This window comes from Staurois parvus, unplaced genomic scaffold, assembly GCF_062004578.1.
Source record: "Staurois parvus isolate SC_StPar_1 unplaced genomic scaffold, SC_StPar_1.0 ptg000282l, whole genome shotgun sequence".
Lineage (NCBI taxonomy): Eukaryota > Metazoa > Chordata > Amphibia > Anura > Ranidae > Staurois > Staurois parvus.
In genome coordinates this window covers 10901901-10928969 of record NW_028318078.1, presented here as the reverse complement: position 1 = coordinate 10928969, position 27069 = coordinate 10901901, and the positions used below count along the sequence as shown (strand labels likewise).

At 41.7% G+C, this 27069-nt stretch overlaps 1 protein-coding gene across 1 annotated transcript in view; it reads left to right on the top strand.

Annotated features, from left to right (window-relative positions):
• Nucleotides 1-27069, top strand: part of CYTH4 (cytohesin 4) — a 126623-nt gene that overhangs the window by 36520 nt on the left and 63034 nt on the right. The window contains exons 2-7 of the mRNA XM_089681937.1: nucleotides 4077-4147; nucleotides 8312-8376; nucleotides 8459-8525; nucleotides 14438-14556; nucleotides 16933-17013; nucleotides 22054-22166. Of these exons, the coding sequence (XP_089538063.1) occupies nucleotides 4077-4147; nucleotides 8312-8376; nucleotides 8459-8525; nucleotides 14438-14556; nucleotides 16933-17013; nucleotides 22054-22166 (516 nt within the window). The remainder of the gene's footprint in view (nucleotides 1-4076; nucleotides 4148-8311; nucleotides 8377-8458; nucleotides 8526-14437; nucleotides 14557-16932; nucleotides 17014-22053; nucleotides 22167-27069) is intronic.

Here is a 27069-nt window from a genome sequence, read left to right as displayed (position 1 = left end):
GACATGTTGCTGTTTGAAAATGTTTTTGTCATACAGTGGTCTACACCCACTGTGGAGGGAATTCCTACTGTTCAGGATCCAACTTAACAGCAAATAGAATCCCTTTTTAAAATCCAGTTGCTGGTGGGCCCTGCCCTTATGGATACAGCATTAGTTTATCAAAACATGGCAGAATGGTCAAACGCTCTCAAGAGAGATCTCTCCATTGAGGCCATGAGTTCTTTCCCTTTCCTGATAGAGCATGTGGAGAAGATGTCTGTCAGGGATGCGGGTGTGACCAGAAGTGTGTGGACTGACACAGGGAAACGTAGGCTTCAGATATAGTAAATAATATAATTTATTGAGACTAACAATACAAATATAAACGCAGTGCACCAAACCCCAAGCTAACACAAATACATACAACAAGGTGAAACAAACCCAAACCTAAACTGATATAGATACACAGGTACATACACATATAGAGCACAACGTAGTCAGGCAGGCCGGGTCGATAACTATAGGGCAGGTAGGTACAGGAGGAGCAGGCGGAGAGAATGGTCAGGGTCACAAGCCAGGGATCAAACAGGAGAAGTCAGCAGAGGTCAGGATCAGGCAGGGTCGGCAACAAGTCAGGCAGAAACAGGAACAGGAATGCAGGTTACAAGATACAGGGGCCCATGGAAAAACACACACCAAGGCCCTGACTGTGAGTCTGGCCATTCCTTTAATACAACCCCTGCAATCAGCTTCAGGTGTTTTGGCTGACTGCAGGGGTGAGTCTCTGATTGCTGAGAGCACCCGCTGGCCAGCCCTGGTACTGCAGCCCACACGGCAGGTGAGTCTCACCGTTATTGGCAAGTCCATTCCTGACAATGTCTGAGCAAATGATCCTGCTGCTAAATGCTCAGAAAACCCTTCATCACCATAAAGGGACAACCTTTCTCCCCTACTCTTCAGGTTTGAAGAGGAATATTTTGGGATTGTAATTAACCTTTGTGCCTAGATCCCCTTTCAGCTTGTCACCTTCCAATATCCTTTGTGTTACTGCACCAATAAGCAGACCTACCCACATGGAAGAAAAATATATTTGAAATATATTTTTAAAGTATTCTTCCTAAATATATTGACATATGTTTGAAATGCTACATATGGCCATATTCAATATATTTCACTATACATATATATGTACACTGCATGTTGAAATGAATTTTTATTACAAAATATATGAAAAATATTTTATAAAATACATTTCAAATATACTATGTGTCTTTAAACATGTAAATATATATGTTAAAATGACTTTTTTATATGTTAAAAAAATCTGAAGAATACATTTAAAAATATATATATTTTTAAAAATATATTTTTAAAATATATTTTTCAGATTTTTTTTAACATATAAATAAGGAGAGATAGCAGTTTCATTTCCCAGCTTCTGTGACAGTTTGATCTCAGGAGCTCAATCCCAACAGTTTTGCATGGTATCCATCACTTCTTCCATTCCTTTACCTCTTCATAAGGATTTTCTGGCCTCTGTGGTCAGTTAGGATGTGTACCTACAAATCATAGACCTTCTAGGGCTATAATTCTTCAATCTTGCCCCTGCATCCCAAATTTTCTCCCCAAAAGCTGGTTTCCAGTTTTTGCCCTGGTGCTTTGTCAAGGCATCCCTATTGTGGGACACTTAGACAATCTTTTTTGCAGAAAAAAGCCAGCATAGGCTCTAATGGGCAACATCTCCTTGTTTTTCCAGATGTCTTTGCAATCTGGCCGGATCTTGTATCATCAGAGATCGGTGTTGTTTCTCAAAATATTTCTTCAACCAAAGAATCTTTGGAATGTTCTCTCCCATACCCTTGTCCTTTAGTCATGGAGTTACCTGTCTCTGAGCTGTTGCTGGAGAGTCATGTGTTGATGGAACACTCTCTCCGAGGCACCTCCTCCATTCTAGTCTCTACCCAGACTGATTCAGCTCCATCTTCTGCTGTTGTAAGTCAAGTTTCTGAACAAACTGTCCCTGAAGACCAGATAGTCCCCTTTGAATCAGTCTCCCATTACTATTTGGGAAGTCTGCTCTTCCCATCTCCTGAAAGATCCTATGAACAGAGAATTCTCAGCTTTTGGTCTATATACTGGAGTTCCATAAACTGTGGCTCATCTTACATCTTAGGATTATTCACTTAACAGACATTCTAAAATAGACCTAGTTAGACAACGCTATTTGTGAGGAACTCGGCTGTCAACTCCTCCTCCGGGATGTCCCCCTTCATGGCCAACTATGGGTTCCAACCAGCTGTACTGCCTGAGTTGTTCTCTTCACAGGAAATTCCGGCTGTGGATAACCACCTGGCTGCCCTGCGCTCCTCGTGGGGGCAGATCCAGAGGTCCTTGAAGGACTCAGCACAGCGCCAGAAGCTCCAGGCTGATCATAGACGGTTGCCCGCTCCTTCACACCAGGTCGGAGATCGGGTGTGGTTGTCCACTCGCAACCTCAATCTTCGGGTGCCCGCACCAAAACTGGCCCCCCGTTTTGTTGGCCCTTTCAGCATTCTCCGCAGGGTGAACCCGGTTGCCTATGCCCTTGATCTTCCTCCTGGGATGCGTATCTCCAATGTTTTCCACGTATCCCTGTTGAAACCGCTGGTCTGTAATCGCTTTACTGCCTCTCCGCTTTGGCCTCGTCCTATCCGGGTTGACGGTCATGAGAAGTATGAGGTGAGCTGCATGTTGGATTCTCGGTTGGTCCACGGTCGGGTACAGTTTCTGGTCCATTGGCGTGGTTATGGTCCCGAGGAACGTTCCTGGATTCCTTCCGCGGATGTTCATGCTCCAGCCCTCCTCCGCGCTTTTCACGCCCGATTTCCTCAGAAACCTTTTGTTGAGCCGCGGAGGGGGAGGGGCCCTTGAGGAGGAGGTACTGTCAAGGTCCTACCTTTCTTCAGAGCTTGTGCATCTCCATGTGCTGGCATCCATCTTGGATTTCTGCAAAGCATGGTGGGAACCTTTATGCCTTCAGGCTTTTGCGGCTCCTCCCCAGAAGGGTGTGGTTGAGCACATTTAAACCTGCTGTCTGCAAGTGCCCTGTGCATTCGTGTCCTGTATGTTTCCTTGTCTCAAGCTTTGGTTCTGTTCTCGTTGCTCTCCTGGTGATTGACTCGGCTTGGACAAGACTATTCTCTGCTTTTACCCTTTATCTGACCTCCCGTTGCTGAACCCGGCCCTTGACTTGACTATTCGTTGCCTACCGTCTAGTACTGTCTGCTCCATTGTTATTGACCAGGCCTGTCTGACTACCCTACACGTGTTCCCATCTAGCTTCCACCAGCTGTACGCCATTGGCGGCAGTTGTTACTGCAGCTGGGGTTACTTGGGGGCCACGACCTGGTCTCAGGCTGCGTCAAGTCCATCCCCACCATCAGGGGCCCTGGTGAAGGGTAGCCTGGGGCTTAGACTCCGCGCCCTGAGGGACTCTGGTCTGTGGGTAGTGGCTGTCGTCAGTTGTGGTGTGACCGTACCATAGGCCTGCCTGCCCATTCCATCGTTCCTGCCCTGACAAGGATGAAGAGTGGAGACTGCGAGCCAGTGCCTGACCAGAAGAATTGAAGCTGTTATAGCTGCAAATGGTGGGCCAACTCAATATTGAACCCTGCGGTCTAAGACTGGGATGCCGTTAAAGTTCATGTGCATGTAAAGGCAAGCGTCCCAATACTTTTGGCAATATAGTGTATATTGTATATAGCAAAGATGAACCTGAGAGCAAGCTCACCCGAAATTGTGTAGTTTGGTTTAGTGCATTTTACAGTCACCCAAGTGAGTGCAAAAAGAAAATATTGTAAACACTGAAGGCCTTTGAACCAATGTTTAAATTCCTACCTTTCAAAAAGGTACCATTTAATGTGCTGGGCATCACAAGAGTCACACAGGTAAAACTGCAGGTGAAAAATTTTGAAAGTTACATATATACAGTATGTGTTCTCTGCCTTTGCATACTTTTCCAGCCCTGTTATGATCCTGTGTATATGTTATATCAATGTCTTGCCAAAACATAAATATTCTTTCCTGGCTAAAACACTTCATATATTCTGTCTTTCCAGACCAAACCATGACTCCAGGGGATACCAGCATGACCTCATCTTCTCGAGAACAGCTGCTTGAACACATTAAAGTACAGTATATACTAAACTCCAAAATTCTTCCTCTACATTTCAAACAAGCTTTATATTTTTTTAAAGGGTTTTTATTGCCATATGTAATGTAATGAAATATACAGGTGGCATATTCCAACAAATACATTATACAATGCACAGCAGGATTACTTTTCAGTACCAGCACCCATAATACACGTTTCATACTATGCCTCCACCACACTCCCAAAATAGAAAGGAAAAGGGTACAAGGTATCTCAGCCAATGTAGCATTGTACTGTTACCAACATCACATATAGCTTTTCTATAAAGAACAGAACAGAAAACAAAAACATTCCGGAATGTACCAAAGCCCATCCCAAACCATGCATCAAAAATAAATAAATAAACAATATCAGATCCCAGAAATATTCAAATAATTAATATTTGTCATCCAGAGCACCACTTGCACAAGGGTTTACATTTAAACAAAACATTATTCCCCTACGGACTTTCTATCACCTTGTCTGATGAATTCACCCACCTGTACCATATTTTTCTACATTTTTTTAGGGCACCCTCGTCCCTCTTATGTCATCTCAAATAATGGGATGTCCAAATTTACCAATTCTTTCCATGCTGCTAGCTCAAGAGTTTCAGTATTTACCTATTTCAATGCTATCCGCACTTAAAAAAACAGAAGCCTCAGAAAGGGCTTAGTAGCATTGTCCATAAGGTCATCCTCAAACACCCCTAAAAGGCACACCAAAGGACTACACACATTTGGCAGATCAAATTCCGTGACTTTAAACCAGAGGACTTACTCTGGGACATGCACACACCATATGTAAGAAAGATCCAGTATTGGCCTGACACTTATGACAAATTGTGTTTCACCATTTTAAGGAGACACTGAGGAGTATAATACATTTGATGTAAATAGCATAACTGTCTCATTTTATCTCTGGGAGAAATAACCGTGCCCACATACATTTCAAGAACTCCCAGCCATAATTCTTCCGTTAAGTCAGATACAATAGCAAACCACCGTTCACGGGCCCGATGGCATTGCCCACTATCAATTGAAATGAGTACAGAGTGATAACTAAATACCAGTTCAGTATGTTCTGACTGTAACAGAAGAGTTTCCAATTCGGTATTAGTAAAATTCACTACTCCTGGTCAACACTGACTAAACGCAGCATGTTTAAGTTGAGTATAATGAAAGTACCATGAACTAGGTATGCCCCATTCAGTCAGCAGTTGTGTAAAAGATTGAAACTGACCAACCTCATAAAGATGATGAATATATTTAACACCATACTGTGCCCAGCAATGACTTTCCTCCAACTTAGAAAATTCCCCCAAAGTAGGATTATACCAGATAGGAGCATTTGGAGATAAAGATAAAGCTGTATATGAAATTTGTTGAGCACATCATTTGAGAATCTTTCTAGATACAGGTAGGACCTCTTGTTGAGGGAACCTCTCCTTGATAGAAAAAAATCAAGAGAGCCTCAAAAGAGGTGACCGTGGTTGTGGCTGCATTGTTCATCAGTGGAAACATACGCCAGTGCACATATATTAACTGCAAGGCAAAATAATACATGTGTAAATCAAGTAAGGGTAAACCACCTCTATTGACACAGAACGTCAAGCAATATTCTGGGTATCTTAGATCAAAGAAATAACTAAGCAGAGAGTTTGTATATTGAAAAAGTCTCTAAGGAAAGCTTTGTATTTTATTATGCTTTTACATTGTTCAATCCCATTCTCTCAAAGTGTACAGTATATATCTAAACCCAAGAACAAACATTTAATTTATTACAGCTTGCAATTCCTTGGTTGAGGTGGCTGCATTAGTTTTTTTTCTGTTTCAGGCTTTTTTTTATCTTTAGTTTTACATAGAGATCCTGACAATAACACATTTCTTCTCCTAAGATGGCAATGCTCACACACTGTACTGAGCCTATGGAGAAGCATTTTTACCTTAGGACAGAAAGTGTGCTTGGACTACAGAACACCTCCTATTGTCTTCATAAAATAGAGGAGAGATATTCTGTACTACACTCTTATATCTCATAACACATTAATTCGTCCAATTCAATCAGATCATGAATTTAGTAATTGTTTTTTTCAGCAAGCCTACTAAGGTCTCAAAGAGCAGTTAGCCAAAAATAAGCAAGAAAAAATGGAGAAAGAAGTTCTTATCCTGTACAAACTGTTGTGTAAACAAAGAACTGTTAAGAGAGTTGCAGTAGCTGGTAGGACGGTAGTCAGTTCTAGTGGGTTCATTTTATTTATTACAGGTAATTATTCCACTGACCATTCATGCAGTGCTTTACATACGCTATATTTCCAAAAGTATTGGGATGCCTGCCTTGGAGGTCTTTAGCTAGTGACTCTGCAGACTGCTGGCAACTTCTGCGCACTGTGTGCTTCAGCATACGCTAACCCTGCTCTGTCATTTTACGTGGCCTACCACTTCGTGGCTGGGTTGCTGTTGTTCCCAGTTGCTTCCACTTTGTTATAATACCACTAACAGTTGACCAAGGAATATTTAGTAGCAAGGAAATTTCACAGATGGACTTATTGCACAGGTGGCAACCTATCATGGTACCATGCTTGAATTCACTGAGCTCCTGAGAGCGACCCATTCTATCACAAATATTTGTAGAAGCAATCTGCATGCTTAGGTGCTTGATTTTATACACCTGTGGCCATGGAGGTGATTGGAATACCTTAATCCAAAGATTTGGAGGGGTGTCCCAATACTTTTGACAATGTAGTGTATATTGTACATTCATATTGGTAACTGCATTCACCTCTTGATAATAGCTTCTTCAGGCTGGTGGAGGCTTATGTATGGCTAGTAATGGCAGTGAGTCTGGTGGGACCCTGAACCAGTGACCTGGGTAAATGGACCCTATTGTCCATATTGTATATGTAAACTCTCACCTTGTAAAAAAACCCATTCAGTTTAAAATAGAAATGAAAGGCAACACATTTGTGTATACATATAAAACACATTCTAAATACTCTTTTGCCCTTTTTTTTTTATAACTGATCACATATCCTCTGTTCTCAGCTGCCTGAGAGTCTGGGGGGTGGGGGGGGAGAAACAGCAACACTCTGAACTTTCCAGTAAAAAGCTGTGCAGGGGGCATGTGTTAAGACAAGTCTGATAATTGGAGAAGAGCAGGCTGAGTTCCCAGCATAGTTAGAGAAGTGACCTTGCTGTGCTCTCTGCCTTGTGTGGTCAGTTTATAATAGGAAAGCAGAAGGACTGGAAGGAACACCAGGTATTTTGCACCATAGAAGCAATAAAGAGAGCAAGATACTTTTTTACACAGGGTATACAGTACAGAATACAGCAGGCATATATCAGCGATGGGAAATGTTGGGTTGACATATTCTTTTATGTATTCCTGGTGGCAAGTATGCCTGGTCTCTTGAAACTTTCAGAGCAGCTGAATATGAGTACCGTCTATGGTTATATATTAGAACAACACCTTTACAGACCTGAGATGTACAGTGGTTGATATTTGCATATCACAATACCCCAGTATTCAGGGTGTACTACCAATAAAGGAATCTAGCATGCAGGATCCTGGATAAATCTGCTGTTCAGTTGTGAAGCAGTTTCACCTATCCAGCCTGGCCATAGGTTTATTTTATAATTTAAATTAATATTACATGGGTAACCACCTTGATATATGATTGGCTGCCCTGGAAATACCCCTTGTTGCTACTTGCTTTATGTGTGAATGATACTACACCATTGTGCCACCCAGGGGCGGACTGACAACTCATGGGGCCCCTGGGCAATAGGGGATCATGGGGCCCCTGTGTCCTTGCCCAAACTAAAAAAAAGCCTATGAAAAAGGTACCAGGGGCATCTCATGGGGCCCCCTACTGACCCCGGGCCCTCGGGCAGTGCCCAAGTTTCCAAATGGTCAGTCCGCCCCTGGTGCCACCCATTCTTTTTATTTTACTTTAACACTTAAAGCAGTTGTAAAATTTTATAAAACAGCAGAATAAACAGTAGCTCTAAGTACATTTTAATAAAAATTAAAATACCAGTTTAATCTTGTAGTTTCAAGACTGCAATACTGTATTCTGTTTATTACTACACTCTTGCTCACCTATACCTTGCTATATATTGGCCTAGTTTTTTTTACATTCCTTCTTGGCCTTGCTTGCAGAACTTACAAAATGAAATAACGGAAATAGTGGCAGAAATAGACGATTTTGAACGTCTGGAAATAAGGTGAGTAGGTATTACTAGGTTGAAGGTGATTATACCTGTAGTATATATTTAAAGATTATTAACATATGCTCTCATTTTGCAGTCGTAAAACACAGAGAGAGAATGAATTGCTCAGTGCTAGCAGAAAATTTAACATGGATCCAGAGAAAGTGAGTGAAAGATATAGAACATTTAGCTTGACAGTTAATAGTAGATCTATATTGTGTATTTTCGTTTGATTATTTTTTTTATAATTAAATACTTTGGAAACATAAAACACATGGTGCCATAGTCAGAAATGTTTTGCAAGTATTGATGTTTGACAATCTGTTCTTACCCTACCATATAACGTAATATGTCATAATGAGCTATTTCAGGCTGGGAAGAGACCTAGTAGAGATTGGGCAAGGAGTTTGTAAAGCTGGCCATAAATGGGCAAAATTTCAAACAAAATTTCTTGTGAAAACAAGGTCATAAGAAATGTTGTTCAGTTTTCCAATCGTTAGTGGGCCAAATCAATGTACATTTGCTGCAGCAGTGACAAGGAAATTAAAAGGAGCAGGATGGAAAAAGGTTTCTCAAAAGAATACATTTCTCACAGTGTTTGAGGTTTTTGTTTGGTGAAGTCCATTCATTGCATCAAATGTTAATAGCAAACAAAATCTTTTGAAAAACAAACAAATGTTTTGAGAAATTCTTACAAATTTTTCAAAGACTTTTCCTAAAAATTTTCATTCAAAATTCTATCCATCTATGGCCAGTTTAAGAGTACAGGAAAGACAGAATCTCTGATTTATGCCTCCTCATTGAGATCCTTGAAAGTTATAAGAGGCCAGCAGGTGATTGGAGTACCACTTGCTCATCTGCTGTCCTTCTAGTCCTTACTTATACAATAGAGCTACTGTGTGTGCATATCTATTTAAATATAGCCGTACAATGAAATAAAGGCTTCACATTGTAACACATGAAATGGACTCTGTCATGAGTCATTATGAAGGATGCCACTGCTAAACACTCCTTTTGATAATGCTAGTTCTCTGGCCATCAGCCATATGCCTTGACTCCTGTACTTTCTGAGCCCCCGACCTGAAACAGATATAGAAATAAGAAATTCTTACACTCAAAGGCCTTAAGTCAGACACAGCCAGGGAACTAGAATTTTCAAATGGGGCCAGCAATAGCAACCCCATACTTAACTTAAAGTGACTTTATCATGAGATATCAATACCATAAGGAGAGAATAAACTGGCAGACTATAACAGAACATTGCCCTTTGGGCATAGTTATAACTGTGACCATTGCTCCTCATGTTGTCATGTCTCTTATCAAATAAAAGTAATATACTTTGATGGAACAATGCATTATGGATGCCATAGGCATGATTTTATAACTGGCATTAAATAATGATATAAAGTAAAATGCCGTGTTCTAAAAAAATGTGTTCATTGCTTATGTTTTTTTTTTCTGAAAACCCAGACAATAAACACTCCACATCCCAAGAATTTGTTATTTTTAATTCTTCCTAAATGGCATTGTACAATTCCTATACTAGGTCTCACAAATTCTTGCCAGATGCAGTTTCACCAATTGCTCACTTTAGACCACATACCTTGTGTATAGCAGGGCATATTTGAAGAGCTAAATTTAAGACCTATAATCCCCATTTGATGCAACTCATCCTTCTCCCAAGTTTGGCCACTATTTAGGTAAACCACATCAACTCTTGTTATCATTATCCTGTATCCAAATGTAATGGCAAACCATGGTTGTTTTCTTTCTGCCATAATTCAAGCACAAAGTAACACAGTGTTCAGCATTTTTCAGCACTGATTGTGGTAAGAGCTTCTCCTTTTTCTGATTGTGTCCTAGGGCAATGTGTACTTTTCAGTGAAGGGATAGTGATGAAGTCTTTGTCAATACAGAACTGATTTAGATTAGGCAGGCATAAAGAAAAAGTCTTGTGCAATGTAAGATTTCTTCATAGGAAGATGGAAAGGTATCTGTTTCAAACCATCCAAAACAACTATATTTGATTGTTTGTTTAGGAGCAATCATAGCCTAAAGAGATTTTATTTCCATCAACATTCATGTTTTCTGTGCAATGAATATCACACCAATTCAGCTAAGCATTGTGAACAGATATTTTCTTCTGTGGAATGTTCTAAAGGAGGAGCACTTAAGAAAATATTTAATGCCTATAGCACCTGGTGCCCCTTATGTCTCACAATGTGCAGGATGCTGGATTTTGGAGAAATCTTCACTGCAGGGTTACCCTATGGAAGCACACATTTTTGGCCCGATGTATCAAGAAAGTTGACCACCACTACTGTTTGGGGCACAGTGGAAAAGGCTGTATGACTAAGAATATTTTGGGCTGCTATGGGCTCATTAGGGCTTTTCGGTGTCAATGTGCCTTGGTTTAGCCAAACATAATTTATCAAGTTTGAAATTACAGTTGTACTTATGTTACCACTAAAACTGCTAGTGACAATGGTAGCTTATCCAGGTTTGGCAAAGTTTGGTACAATGTTCACTTCAGAAAATGATGTCAGATGGGTTTTTATTAAAGCTGGTACCTTATTCTAGTGTATACCTCTACAGTAAGGCTAGGTTCACACTTATACGGGTATGGGAAGGTGTGTAAATTGCACATGTTCCCTCATCTGCAAGCACCCATAGGCAAAATGCTTTGCTCTTTATCAAATTTACAGGGTGCCCTTAATTCTTAATGGGACCCCATGCATATGAAAACACAGTGAATTTTTAGGTGCATGAAACTGCTTGGTGCAAAAGGACCATGTGGTTTCCCTTTTGCTGTGTTTTTGAAAAGGTGCAGTGAGCCTTTTTACTGAATTCCCTGCAGGTATAGCAGCTAATTCAAATGTATGGGCTGCTTTTTCCCATAGATGTGAACCTAGGTGAAGGGCTCCTTTACACTTACAGTTAAAAAGGTAGCTCAGTGGGGGTCTACACATGCCACTATGCTCCACTTCATGGCTACAGTAAAATATTTCCTTCTGTCAGGTTCCACTGGCAATATTGATGCTGAACTTCACCCATTTAAATGAATGCTGTAGTTCAAGAACCACTTTGCAACCATGTGCAATGCATGCAGTTGCAGTGGGCTGGCTTTTTAAGGGTTAAAATTGGGAAAGGAGGCACATCACCACCTATCAAAAGCCTCTGAAAAGCAATTTAAAACAGAATATTTTTTCAGAGGTGCAACAAACATAGCCTTAGGCATGGACTGCCTTTATTAGCATGCAGACATATGAAGACTTAGATTTTTTCTTTTGAAAATTTCACTAGACCAAAAAAGAGAGAATCCTCTGCTGGATGAAAATACATTATGGGTAAACTTGTTTGGCAGCATGGTTATGTTGCAAAAAAGTTTCATTTCTTTCTACAGGCCTAAAGCTAAGTTCACAGGCTGAATATTGGGCAGGATCAGTCGATTCAACAGAAACCATCCAACATTCGGCCCGAGTGTGTATGCAGCAGGTCCAACAGAAGCTGGATGGTTGTCCAGTTTCTGTCGAAGGGCCATGACCAAGAAGGTCAGCCTTTTTCAATGGCTGCCTTTCTCAATGGCTAAGAACACTGACCTGTGTGTTCTAGTGGTCTGTTCTGTCAGAACACAATAGCACAGCAGGGGAGATTGCTGTACTAACACAGCCTGCTATGCTGAACAAAAAAAAACTTACAGTGTGTAGGAAGCTTACGTTTTGTGGAACATAACCCCATTACTTCTCAAAAATGCAGCCAGTTAAAACAATCAACATTAAAGTATATGTATAATAAAAACTTTCTAAATATTTTGGACAAAGAAGTATTAGGGCCATTGACCGATTTTTAATGCTGTCTACATTACCGCTAGGTAGGCATACTTTCTATTTGCCCTGGTGACCATTGCCAAAAAGACAGAAATAAAAAATCCAAAATTTTACAGTTGTCCCCAGAACAAGAGGTAAGGATAACTCTTCCAATGGGGGCATTTTTTCAGTGACATCTACCTGAAAGACACAGTGGCTAAATGGTTAGCATTTCTGCCTGGCAGTACTAGGGTCATCAGTTCAAATCCAAAACCATGGCATCACCTGCCTAAAGTCTGTATGTTCTCCCTGTGCCTGTGTGGGTTTCCTCTAGGTCCTCTGGTTTACTCCCACACTCCAAAAACATGCTGTTAGGTTAATTGGTTCCTGTCTGAAACTGGCCCTAGTATGTGTATGTATGAATGTGAGTTAGGGACCTTAGATTGTACACTCCTTGAGGGTTAGGGACTGATGTGAGTATATATATATATGTGTAAAGTGCTGCAAAAAATTGACTGCACTATATAAGTACCTGTAATAAATAAAAGTATTATTATTATTATACAGTATTTATATAGCGCCAACAGTTCACTCAGCGCTGTACATTACAATGGGAGACAATACATGAGACAGTACAATAACGATACAATACGATACACAAGGGGTTTGAGGGCCCTGCTCCTTGGAGCTTACAATCTAGGAGGGAGGGGATAGTGGTACGGGAGGAAAAGCTGTGGGGTATGGAGTGGTAGGAAGAGTGGAGGAGATCGCCAATTAGCAGAGGGCGGGGTAGGCTTCCCTGAAGAGGTGGGTTTTCAGGGTGCGCCTAAAGGAGAGGAGAGTAGGTGATAGTCTGATGGATTGGGGTAAGGAGTTCCAGAGGATGGGTGATACCCTGGAGAAGTCCTGGAGGCGGGCATGGGATGAGAAGACCAGGGAACTAGAGTGAAGGAGGTTTTTGTGAGGAGCGGAGAGTGCGTTTTGGGTGGTATTTGGATATTAGGTCGGTGATGTAGTTTGGGGCAGAGTTATGGACAGCTTTCTACATCAGTGTTAGCATTTTGAATTTGATCCGTTGGGTAATCAGAAGCCAGTGGAGGGATTGGCAGAGGGGGGTGGCGGAAACGGAGCGGTTGGTGAGGTGGATGAGTCTGGCCGCTGTATTCAGAATCGACTGAAGCGGGATAGCCTGTGGTGAGGCAGGCCAGTGAGGAGGGAGTTGCAGTAATCGAGTCGTGATATGATGAGGGAGTGGATGAGTTGCTTAGTAGTTTCTGGGGTTAGGAACGTGCGTATTTTGGAGATGTTGCGGAGGTAAGGTCTGCATGAGTTTGTTAGCGATTGGGCTTAGGGCTGGAAGGATAGCTTGGAGTCTAGAATGACACCAAGTACTCTGGCTTGCGGGGTGGGCCTAATGGTGGCATTGTTAGACGTGATGGAGAAGTCAGTGGGGGGGGTGCGTGGGCTGGGGGGAAAACTAGGGGCTCGGTTTTGGAGAGGTTCAGTTTAAGGAAGTAAAGCGACATCCAATCTGATATGTCGTTCAGTAGGCTAGTGATTTGGGCGAAGACTGAAGGGGTGAGGAGAGAGGTCGAGAGATAGATTTGCGTTTCGTCGGCATAGAGGTGGTAGTTGAAGCCGTGAGAGTGTATCAGTTGGCCAAGGGAGGAGGTGTAGATGGAGAAGAGAAGGGGCCCGAGGACAGAGCCTTGAGGGACCCCAACAGAGAGGGGGAGTGAGGGGGAGGTGGTAGCGTTATAGGTAACGCTGAAGGAGCGTTGTGACAGGTAGGACGAGAGCCAGGAGAGAGCGGAGAGGTCGAGGAGTAGGAGCACTGAGTAGTGGCCAGTAACTTTGGCGGTTAGCAGGTCGTTGGTGAGTTTGAGTAAGTTCGGTGGATAATCAATAATAAATCAAGACTAATTCCCTCCAGTTTAAAGGGGATTTCAACCCACATCATTTTGTGTCTCCATGACAGGAAGTGAGGGAAACTCACCCCTGCAGGACATAGCCAGCAAAAAAATAAACTGACGGGGATTTTAACCAAACCCTACTGTTTGCACACACACACATACAGTACATACATACATACATACATACATACACACAAAATGATTATATATAAACCTTAAACAGCTAATGGAATTTGTGTTTTTTTTTTCTGGGGTTCTCTTTTAAGTGGCTTTTGATGTTATTGGTATCATATAGTATTTGTACGATGTTATAGTATGGTAATAAATATTTCTTTCTCCATTCATTTGACAATTCAGGGAATTCAGTTACTGATCAGCAGGAAGTTTCTAGAAAACAACTCAGAACAGATTGCTAGCTTCCTATATAAAAGTGCAGGACTTAGCAAGACTGCGATTGGGGAGTACCTTGGTCAAAGGTAAGCAATTAAGACAATGAAAATAATATGGTTTACATATATTGAAGATTGTTTTTTTTTCTTAAGTAATGGACTTTACATGCCCTTATTGTGCTGCCTATCTTTATCAAACCAAAGTCTTAGATTTATTTGTAGATGAAGGACCATTGTATATGCCACCACCTATTTCCAAGATTGACATGTACTTGTTCTGATTTTAAATGGATAGAATAATATAACTATCAGATCAGGAAAAACCACTGTAAACATTAATTTTTAACTTAAAATGACACTAAATCATATCTTTATTCTTCCAAAATAATCCATACACATGCACTACTTAATGGCCCTGTAATCTATTCTTCACAAAGTCATTTCTAGCTGTGTTTTTATTCCTCCTTGTAATGTCCTTCCTGAGCCCCAGAACATCTCCTTCTCCCACCCAATGCTGTTTGTTTGAAATGAGCAATCCACATTACTAGTGGACATGTACACAGCTCTATGCTCACTACAAATCCCATAGTTCACAGTCCATAGACCACTGTTCATTCCAGGAGCCAGCAAAAGTAGATGGTTCTTCCAACATATAGTGGGATCATGGAGGACAAATGTAGGCACCCTCTAACAGGAAATTGAATCATTGCTGCAAAAATAAATAAATGCATAAATAAAAATTAGCTTGTTGGCTTTATCACTGTAAGATAAGGATGAAACAGAATAATTTACTATTGCATTTATTTCAACCCTATCAGACAACCTGTGTTCACTTTCAACTCTCAATCAGATTTAAGGGGAGATTGAATTTTTATTTTATTAGAAGTAAATATAGTAGTAGTAGTAGTAGTAGTAGTAGTATATAATTCCTTCTGAGCTTAAATAAACAGATTTTTTAACTAGTCGCCCTGCAATACTTATCTCCTTTCCATCACTGCCTCCCAATAATTCCTTTTCAAAACTAGATGTTCTCAGGCACCACAGTGCCTGGACACACAGGGGTTTATTTACTAAAGCTGGAGAGTCCAAAATCAGACTCCCTTCTGCATAGAAACCAATCAGCTTCTAACCTCAGCTTGTTCAATGAAGCTTTGGCAATGAAACCTGGAAGCTGATTGGTTTCTATGCAGAAGGGAGTCTGATTTTGGACTCTCCAGCTTTAGTAAATAAACCCCACAGTGTAATGGTGCTGAGATCAGTTCTGCATCAGTGAGCACTACCCAGAACCAGAGAAAAGGACAGTGAAGACATATGGGAATGGTAAGTAAGCAAGAGATAGACACTGGAGGGAGAGAACCTGGAGCCCAGAGTTGGGCTTTTACACGCAAATGGTAGAACATTTTAAGCAAATGCTGGAACATATTGGGATACTCTATTCATACATTCATGTAGAGCATAAAATAAAGCAATGTATGCATTTTGATCACACATAAACACTTATACAGAGAAAAATGGAGTAATCATCTGGTACATCTAACAATTCTATCCAATTCTTCTGAAAGTAGAAAACAATATAAAGCAACATACTTATTCTTTGACCCCCCCCCCCACTTCCCAAATTCTTTATTGAAGTATGTCCATCAAAACCTGATGAAGGTATGGGTGGATTCTAAGGGTCTAAACCAGGGGTCTACAAACTTTTTAAACAAAGGACCAGTTTACTGTCCTTGGGGGACAGACTATGGCCAATGGGAGTATAAAAAGCCTTGACATCCATGGGAGTAAAAAATGCTCCATTGTTGGTTTTAGTGGGAGGAAAAGTACCTCATTGATGATATCAGTGGGAGGAATGGTGCCCAAAGGGCTGGATAAAGGCAACTAAGGTATGCATCTTGCCCCCGGACCACAAGTTAGAGACCACTGGTCTAAGAATAATCTTCAGCCTTCGGGTATCTTTCACTGACTCGTTCTATCAGATCTTCTTAATGTATTTCCAAGCATTTTAATTCTTTGAAATTAAATAAAGTATCTGGGCGAAAACTACAATTCTAAAGTTAAAGTGCTAACTGCTAGGTTACTGTACTGCCCATAAGTGTATGTAAGTGCTATGATTATAAAATATCCTGTATATCTATATTTATAAACGCAAGTTTATTTTGATGTACTGACTGCAGGAATTACTGTAGCAAGTCCTATGCAAATTGTCTAACTGATTTGATTGACCTTCTGTGCATCTGACATACTTCACAATACTGTATTTTATACAGCTGTAGTGATATAATAAAACAAAAGGAACTTCCTGTAATTGCTTTTAAAGATATATGACAGAACGTCTGTCCTGTGAAAACACTGTTTTTTAGATGTGCTATTGTGTATTTTTTCCTCTTACTCTTATTTTTCCTCTCTTACACCCCCCATCCCATTTCCTTCCTCTTGATTCTCTCTTTTGTTCTGTCTCTCCAGGGATTCTCTAAATATTCAGGTTTTACAGGCATTTGTGAGATGTCATGACCTTAACAAACTCGGACTAGTGGAGGCTCTGAGGTGAGAAATATGTCCTAGGTAGAAAGTGTCTTGCTGCCTGTCATAATGTATAGTCTGGGTTTCCCGAGTTCAAGATTTGAATTATTCACGCAGTAAGTTCAGAGACAGAATTTAATAGACTAGATCAGGGGTGGGCAACGGTGGCCCTCCAGCTGTTGGTGAACTACAAGTCCCATCATGCTTCTGCCTTTGGGAGTCAGGCTTGTAACGGGTCAGTTTTGCAATGCCTCATGGGACTTGTAGTTCTACAACAGCTGGAGGGTCACAGTTGCCCACCCCTAAACTAGATACTTATAAAGATAGTAAACTATGAAGAAAAGTGTTTAAGTGTATGGGAGAGAAAGGTATGGCACCCACTCTCCGTATTAAAGTTATTCAAATACTACACAACCCTAGTCCAAAAATAATAAGATTGGTGAAATAAAATAAAAAAATACAAATAAATTGATACAAAAGTGATAAAAACCTTCAGTAAAACTCATACATAACCACCATGCGCTAAGTTTACCATACCATAAAAAATACATATATCACATGTAAATAGGTGTAGCTGTCCCTTTAAGAGTACCCCTGGTACTCTTACAAATTAACATATAACTACAAGTAGGCGCTTACACTATACAAAGCTACCCCCAATCAAGCTACATAATGCAAAAACCAAAACAAACCACTTTAAGGTGTGTAGTGAATAAATTGTGCTGCGTCACAGTCCAACACAATATGAAAAAATCCTCTTTTTGTACCACCACTTCTTCCAAAAGTGATCTGCCTCATGTGCCACAAAAATACACTCACCACAGATCCATGACCCTCTTAATTAAAAGAAAAGGTCATAAAGCGCTTGATATCCCAGATGCTCTTTAACTGCTGATCCAATCATCAGTTATTCTGTATACCCGATACCTCTCCATCAATGTAAGGAGGGTTAATTTTCGATCTGTGGTAAAGCTAGAGGGAAATAGTGACACTAGAGGGGCACAAATGCTGTATATCCAATCCAATAAAATAGTGGGTTTCATGAGGTCATTTCCATATTAAACACTAGACCCCCCCCCCCCCTCCATTGTATAAGTACTTTTTTAGGGTATAATAAATAAATAAATATATTTTTATAGAATATTTTTATTGTTTGTATTTGCAATTAATATTGTACATGTCTGCACTAATCCACACGGTGGAATGTATTAATAAGTGAACCAGAATAGTATGGAATCCATTTTGTTCAAAACCAATTGTAATTGACCAATTACTGAAAAGGGTACACTATAAATACCCTTAGGAATATGGCGGACCGGAGCTTCCTGAGGATGCCAAGTGGCCAAACATGTATAGGTCATCATATCTGGTTAAGTGCCTGACGTCACTTCCAGTTTCCAGGACTTGGAACGCACACCGAGCTCCAGGAAGTGGAACGGCGGTGCATACTCTCTCAGTATATTGGTACCAAGTTATTTGCAAGTGCAATATTTTTACTGGCATTTTTATTGAAATGTTTTAATAAATACTACACCATCAAAGATTCTTTCTTTATGGTCCTTGGCTTACATTGATGGAGAGGTATAGGGCTTACAAAATGACTGATGATTGGCGAAAGTGAGCATCAGCAGCTAAAGAGCATCTGGGATATCCAGCGTGTTATGACCTTTTCTTTTAATTAAGAGGGTCATGGATCTGTGGTGAGTGCATTGTGGTGGCACATGAGGTGAAGCATTTTGGAAGAAGAGGTGGCACAAAAACAGGATTTTTTCACATTTGTGTTGGACTGTAACACATCACAATTTATTCACTACATGTCTTAAAGTGATTTGTTTTGGTTTTTGCATTATGTAGCTTGATTGGGGGATAGCTTTGTATAGTGTAAGTGTCTATTTGTAGTTATATACTCATGTTTAAGTGTATGTCAGGGCTAAATGAAAAAAACATGCACATTTCCTATGATTTATCCCTTTAAAAACGTAGCAAATACAGAAAAATATATTTATTACAGGTTCATCTATTGCTCCATCAATATACAGTATAATATACATTTACATCAGTCCCTTGTGGGCAATGGCCACTCACCTTGCATATGAGGGTACCGCGTTCATGTGAAAACCAAACATTATGGCTGTTCCCCAGCTTAGTGGTGGGCCGTGCGCTGTGTGTAGTGATGTGAATACAGAGTTCCTCTGTAAAGCTTCCGTCCCTTATCACTGCATACCTTTCTGTAACAGGTTGCATTTAGGAGGGACACCACTGAGCCTGTGCCTTCTCCACCTCTCCAATATAACTCTGCCACTTCCCTCCCAGTGATAGAATGGGGTCACGCCGAGCACTAGCGTGGACCTTGTGTGTGCTCTCACTTAACTCCCCTGGCTCCCCATGACAGGATGCTGTACACTTTATACCCATGGAAACAGCATTCTTTTTCCACATATCTTGACAAGTTAACACTTTAAGTAGTGGCCTTGCTTCATACCCCATGTGCTTTACTGGCCCAGGTTCTTTCATATGCCAGAAGCCATCATGCACCGCTTTGAATAACTTCAAACCAGGCTTAGAACAGTTGATGCAACTTTTACTTAATGATTTGCAACACAGTCCAACATGAACAATAACTAACAGAATTCCCTAACTTACTAACCTAAGTCACCCAGGTGTACCTCAGCAAGGTGTCAGTCCATCTCTGGCATTTCCCATGATGTGGTGTTTCTCTGGTCATCCGGTCTCTTCTGTAGATCCACAAAATCACAGCATCCTGATTAAGCGGGGGCTCTTGTACCCAGCCTTCCCCCTATATTTATTGTATATATCACAGTGTGGATAGGCTGGGTCCAAAAGGCCCACGAAGAAAGACAGGAGCCAATTAACCTACCATCATGTTTTTGGAGTGTGGGAAGATATCTGAGCACTCAGAAAACCCACACAGGCAGAACATGCAAACTTTGTGTAGGTAGTGCCAGGGTTGGGTTTCGAACCCACAAGCCTAGTGCTGCCAGGCAGAAGTGCCAACCTGACAGATATCAGTGGCTTTCCTGCACAGAAGTCCCAACTAGCCTTTTCATAGGATATGCTCTACAGGTGGAGAGAAAGGTTTGCGGATACATTTGGGAAATGCCTGGACTTACACTTTAAAAAGTCCAGTGATAACCTATTTTAATTTTTATTTCCAGTACATCTTTCTTTAATGGGTTCAAGGACTGTGAGAGTCCTACACAAATTAAGTCGTGGGCAGGATATTTTTATTTAAGAAGATTCATTATACATTTTTAGGATCATTATACATTGCAAGAGTAAATTGGACACACATCTAATGTACTGAAAATATTCAGAGTCTTTCAGTTATGGTTGGTGCTTAAAGTGGAAGAAAAGCCTAACTGTAACTATTCTTAAAAATGTTTTCCATTCTTTTCCTATCTCTCCTGCCTAACCTGTTTAATAAAATCTTTATACTTTCCTATTTTCAATCTGCCCTGGTCCAGTCATGTGATCCCACATCTCCGGCTCTCCTGTGTCAGTGAGTGTCTTCAGCAGAGGAGGGGAGGGAGCACCGACAATGAATAGGCCATGGGAGCTTATGGGTGATGTCACAGGTCCCAGAATTCACAGTAGTTGTCGAGTGCTCCCTTACACAGTGCTGCAGGATCACATGGCTGGATCAGAGCGGATTGAAAATAGGTAAGTACATGGATCATTTTTTTATATCAGGCAGGATAAGTAGGAGGAGGGGGAAGAAATATTTGTAGGAAGAGATATAGCTAGACTTTTCTTCCACTCTAAAGCAAACCTCTGGACCACAGTAGAAGAAAATAATGTTTACGTACAGGTAAGGACACTTGGCTTACTCCATTCAGGGAGTAACTGGGGAGGGCATGTGCCCCGGGGGGGGGGGGGGGGGACATGTGCCCTGGGCGCTGCAGCTGACAGCGGTAGTGACAGCGGCATCACTACTCCTGTCAACCCAGCACCAGGAGCAAGGAGGACAGAGCCAGGAGGATGTTGCTGTGCATAGTTACTTAAGGCACAGGTTCTGGATTACTGTTACAGCCATCAGCTCCTTTCCCCTTCCTCCCCCTCCTCCACTGCTGCCCAGCTTCCCGTATGATCCCTCGCCCCCCCTCCATCTGCAGCAGTGCGGCTCCCTCCTCTCCTGCTGGCTGCTGCAAGGGATGTTTCAGGTTGGAGAGCAAGGGAATGGTCCGGTAAATATGTAATTTACCAGCCCCATCCTTTCGTGAATGAACACAATGAGTATCATTGATTACCCTACTGACACCAACCTCTGTCCTTCGGGCATTGTCCTATTCAGAAAGCACAAGTTTGCTTTAGGGCAGCAAATTCACCGCTGCCAAAGAGAATGTCCAAATCAAATGCCTAAATTTAGTATAGCGATAGATGGGATGGTGCTGCAATTATGATGTAGACATAGTTTAAGTTTTGTTGTGAATAGATGCCTTTGATTAGATAAGAGTCATTAGAAAGAAATGAATAAAGAGGTTCTCTGTTTTGGACCTTAAAGGAAACACATAGTGGTGTTGTGTGCATTTTTTTAAATATGGTCAAGACTACACAAACGTCAGGTAAATTTGAAATATTGTGTATGGATGTTTTCTGTTTTCATATGCAGCCTCTTCCACACTCTTCTTAGCTCTTGTATTGGAAAACTTATTGTTTACTGAGCTCAATAGCTTAAGCTTACAGTCACACACACTACTGAATGAGTCAGAATATCGACTACAATGACAAAAATGTTCGCATTCGCAAGAACACAGAGGAGAATTTAAACATTTCAAACAACGTTGGATGATCTGCAAAGATAAAATGAGTGCAGTCAAAATTGAAACATAAATAAGATGTGTTATCTGGTATAAATATGAAGGCATCAGCTAAAAAAAAAAGCATCTTTCAAAAGAATAGTTCTTTGGAACATAGCAGATGTTTCCCTAATGTCTATGGGTACCTTAACTGCCAGTTATTTTTACTGCTTATCCAAAGCAATAAGCTGTTACAGTAAAGTAATCAAAAATTTCCACTAACTGTCCTCCTTTATGTTATTCATAGAAGGTTCCTGGGCAGTTTCAGGCTGCCCGGAGAGGCTCAGAAAATTGATCGAATAATGGAGGCATTTTCAGCTCATTACTGCCAGTGTAACCCAGAGACCTTGCAGTCTACAGGTAATCACAAATATCCTATCAGCACATCAAACAATTTAGTTTCAAAATATGAGCAAAATAATTGACAGTATATAAACTACTAACATTAACTTCAGAATATACTGTATCAACATAGAAATTCACTGAAAAGTGATGATTTCAACATTAAGTAGGATAAGACTGTATACTGTTATTGTAATGACTATGAGCCTTGGTTCATGTGTAAAAGTCTGGCATAGAGGTGCATTTTGCTTTAGTGTAGTGGGTTGTAAAATATACCAGGTCAATGGTGAAGACAAAAGTAAACTCCAGGCAAAAAACTAAATATTCCTTCAAATTACTGTTTAATATATACATCTGTGTGTGTGTGTGTATATATATATATATATATATATATATATATATAGATAGTTATGTGCGAAAGTTATAGGCAGGTGTGAATAAGAAATGCTGAAATGTAAGAATGATTTCAAGAATATATGTTAGTTATTTATTTTTACCAATTTGCTAAATGTAAAGTGGTTAGCACTTCCACCTAGCATCACTAGGGTCATTGGTTCAAATCCCAACCATGGCACTACCTGCCTGGAGTCTGCATGTTCTCCCTGTGTCTGCGTGGATTTCCTGTAGGTACTCTGATTTCTTACCACAATAGAGTACTGTCCGTGATACTTTTTTTTATTTGCACTAACATACAATTTTGAGGACAAGCTTTCGGGGTATGTCCCCTTCTTCAAGGTGTAAGCAGTACTATTACAAATCACAAAGTTTAAGCAGAATGTTAGAAGGGATTGAGAAATAAAAAAAAAAAAAAAAGGGCTACAGATAAGATACATCAAAGGGGGGGGGGGGGGATACTACACTCACACAGAGGGGGTCAAGCTTTAGCTAATAGATAGTCATAAAGCTGTCGGATAATGGTTGAGGAATCCCATGTCCAAATTAAGGCCGTTATCTTTTGTGTCAAATAATTCTATTTGACACAAAAGATAACGGCCTTAATTTGGACATGGGATTCCTCAACCATTATCCGACAGCTTTATGACTATCTATTAGCTAAAGCTTGACCCCCTCTGTGTGAGTGTAGTATCCCCCCCCCTCCCCCCCTCGCTTTTGATGTATCTTATCTGCAGCCCTTTTTTTTTTTTTTTTCTCAATCCCTTCTAACATTCTGCTTAAACTTTGTGATTTGTAATAGTACTGCTTAGACCTTGAAGAAGGGGACACTCCCCGAAAGCTTGTCCTCAAAATTGTATGTTAGTGCAAATAAAAAAGTATCATGGACAGTACTCAATTGTTTCTGTCGCAAATGCACTAATATGGCTACAATCACCTTACCACAATACAAAGACATGCTGGTAGGTTAATTGGATCCTGTCTAAACTGGCCCTAGTAAGTATATGTATGAATGTGAGTTAGGGACCTTAGATTGTATACTCCTTGAGAGTTAGGGACCAATGTGAATGTACAATATACAGTGCCTTGAAAAAGTATTCATACTCCTTAAAATTATCCACATTTTGTCATGTTACAAACAAAAATAAATTTATTTTATTGGGATTGTATGTGATAGGGCAACACAAAGTGGTATATAATTGTGAAGTGGAAGGAAAATGATAATTTGTTTACAAATAAATATGTGAAAAGTGTGGCGTGCATTTGTATTCAGCCCCCTTTACTTTGATACAACTAACTAAAACCTAATGGAACCAATTGCCTTCAGAAGTCACCTAATTAGTAAATAGAGTCCACCTGTGTGTAATTTAAGTTTCCGGCTGCATTTCTGCTAATGGAGTTGGGGATTTGGTCAGGATCAATGGTGCACTCAATGCTGAGAAATACAGGCAGATACTTACCGTATATACTCGAGTATAAGCCGAGTTTTTCAGCACATTTTTTGTGCTGAAAAACGGCCCCCTCGGCTTATACTCGAGTCAACGTCTGCAGGGGACTGCTGTCTCTTACCTGGCTCCGGTCCCACGACGATCTGGTCCAGGCAGCGTGGCTGCTCCTTCATTCAGTTCGGCCACTGGATGTTCGCGCGGCTGCTCGGCTCCGCCTTCTCACCGGTGATTGGCCGCCAGAACTGTAGCTCAGGAAAGGCACACAGGCGGCCAATCACCGGCGAGGAGGCGGAGCTGAGCGGCCCCGCGAAAATCGAGTGAAGGAGATGCAGGTAAGTGTGCCGTGCTTAGGTGCTGCTGCAACCACATATGCTGGCTGCAGCAGCACCATACTGGAACAGGGGTCAGCAAGTGTCAGTGGGAGGAATAGTGCCCCATCATTGGTGTCACTGATACCAATGATGGGGCATTATTCCTCCCACTGACACCAACGATGGGGCACTTCCCCCCCCCCACTGACACCAAAGATTGGGCACTATTCCTCCCCCCCCACTGACACCAATGATGGGGCACTATTCCACCCCCCACTGACACCAATCATGGAGCACTATTCCACCCCCCACTGACACCAATCATGGGATACTATTCCTCCCCCCACTGACACCAACGATGGGGCACTTTTCCTCCCCCCCACTGACACCAACGATGGGGCACTATTCCTCCACCCCCCCACTGACACCACTGATGGGATACTATTCCTCCCACTGACACCAATGTTGGGACACTATTCCTCCCACTGACACCAATGATGGGACACTATTCCTCCCATTGACACCAAAGATGGGGCACTATTCCACTGACACCAATAATGGGGTGCTATTCCCCCCACTGATACTAATGATGGGGCGCTATTCCTCCCACTGACACCAATGATGGGGCGCTATTCCTCCCACTGACACCAATGATGGGGCACTATTCCTCCCACTGACACCAATGATGGGGCACTATTCCTCCCACTGATACCAATGATGGGGCACTATTCCTCCCACTGACACCAATGATGGGGCACTATTCCTCCCACTGATACCAATGATGGGGCATTATTCCTCCCACTGACACCAACAATGGGGCACTTTCCCCCCCCCCACTGACACCAACGATTGGGCACTATTCCTCCCCCCCACTGACACCAATGATGGGGCACTATTCCACCCCCCACTGACACCAATCATGGAGCACTATTCCACCCCCCACTGACACCAATCATGGGATACTATTCCTCCCCCCCACTGACACCAACAATGGGGCACTTTTCCTCCCCCCCACTGACACCAACGATGGGGCACTATTCCTCCACCCCCCCACTGACACCACTGATGGGATACTATTCCTCCCACTGACACCAATGTTGGGACACTATTCCTCCCACTGACACCAATGATGGGACACTATTCCTCCCACTGACACCAAAGATGGGGCACTATTCCACTGACACCAATAATGGGGTGCTATTCCCCCCACTGATACTAATGATGGGGCGCTATTCCTCCCACTGACACCAATGATGGGGCGCTATTCCTCCCACTGACACCAATGATGGGGCACTATTCCTCCCACTGATACCAATGATGGGGCACTATTCCTCCCACTGATACCAATGATGGGGCACTATTCCTCCCACTGATACCAATGATGGGGCACTATTCCTCCCACTGATGCCAATGATGGGGCACTATTCCTCCCACTGATACCAATGATGGGGCACTATTCCTCCCACTGATACCAATGATGGGGCACTATTCCTCCCACTGATACCAATGATGGGGCACTATTCCTCCCACTGACACCAAAGATGGGGCACTATTCCACTGACACCAATAATGGGGTGCTATTCCCCCCACTGATACTAATGATGGGGCGCTATTCCTCCCACTGACACCAATGATGGGGCGCTATTCCTCCCACTGACACCAATGATGGGGCACTATTCCTCCCACTGACACCAATGATGGGGCACTATTCCTCCCACTGATACCAATGATGGGGCACTATTCCTCCCACTGACACCAATGATGGGGCACTATTCCTCCCACTGATACCAATGATGGGGCACTATTCCTCCCACTGATACCAATGATGGGGCACTATTCCTCCCACTGACACCAATGATGGGGCACTATTCCTCCCACTGATGCCAATGATGGGGCACTATTCCTCCCACTGATACCAATGATGGGGCACTATTCCTCCCACTGATACCAATGATGGGGCACTATTCCTCCCACTGATACCAATGATGGGGCACTATTCCTCCCACTGACACCAATGATGGGGCACTATTCCTCCCACTGACACCAATGATGAGGCACGATTCTTCCCACTGTTGTTCCCACCCTCGGCTTATACTCGAGTCAATAGTTTTTCCCAGTTTTTTGTGGTAAAATTAGGTACCTCGGCTTATATTCGGGTCAGCTTATACTCGAGTATATACGGTATTCATCATGCCATACCATCAGGGTGGTGTGTGATTGGCACCAAATGTATTCTGCAGCAGGACAACAACCTCAAAAATACCATTAATGTCATTAAGAACTATCTTTAGTGTAAAAATTAACAGGGAGTCCTGAAAGTGATGGTTTGGCCCCCACATAACCCTGATCTCATTGAGAGTGTCTGGGATTCACATGAAGAGACAGGATTTGAGTCAGCATACATCCACAAACTGTGGTTAGTTCTCCAGGCTTTCTGGAACAACCTACCTGCTGAGTCCCTTCCAAAACTGTGTGCAAGTGTACCTAGAATTGCTCCTGTTTTGAAGGCAAAGGGTGGTCACACCAAATATTGACTTGATTTAGATTTCTCTTCTGTTCGTTTACTTTACATTATGATAATTGATAAAAATAAACTATTAACACTTCTATTTCTGAAAGCATTCTTAATTTACAGCATTTTTTCACACCTGTCTAAAACATTTGCACAAATATATATATATATATATATATATATATATATATCTGCTGCTCCCCTTTCCTGGCGATAATCCCTCTTGCTACTGTATTGCACCGAATTCATGAAACATT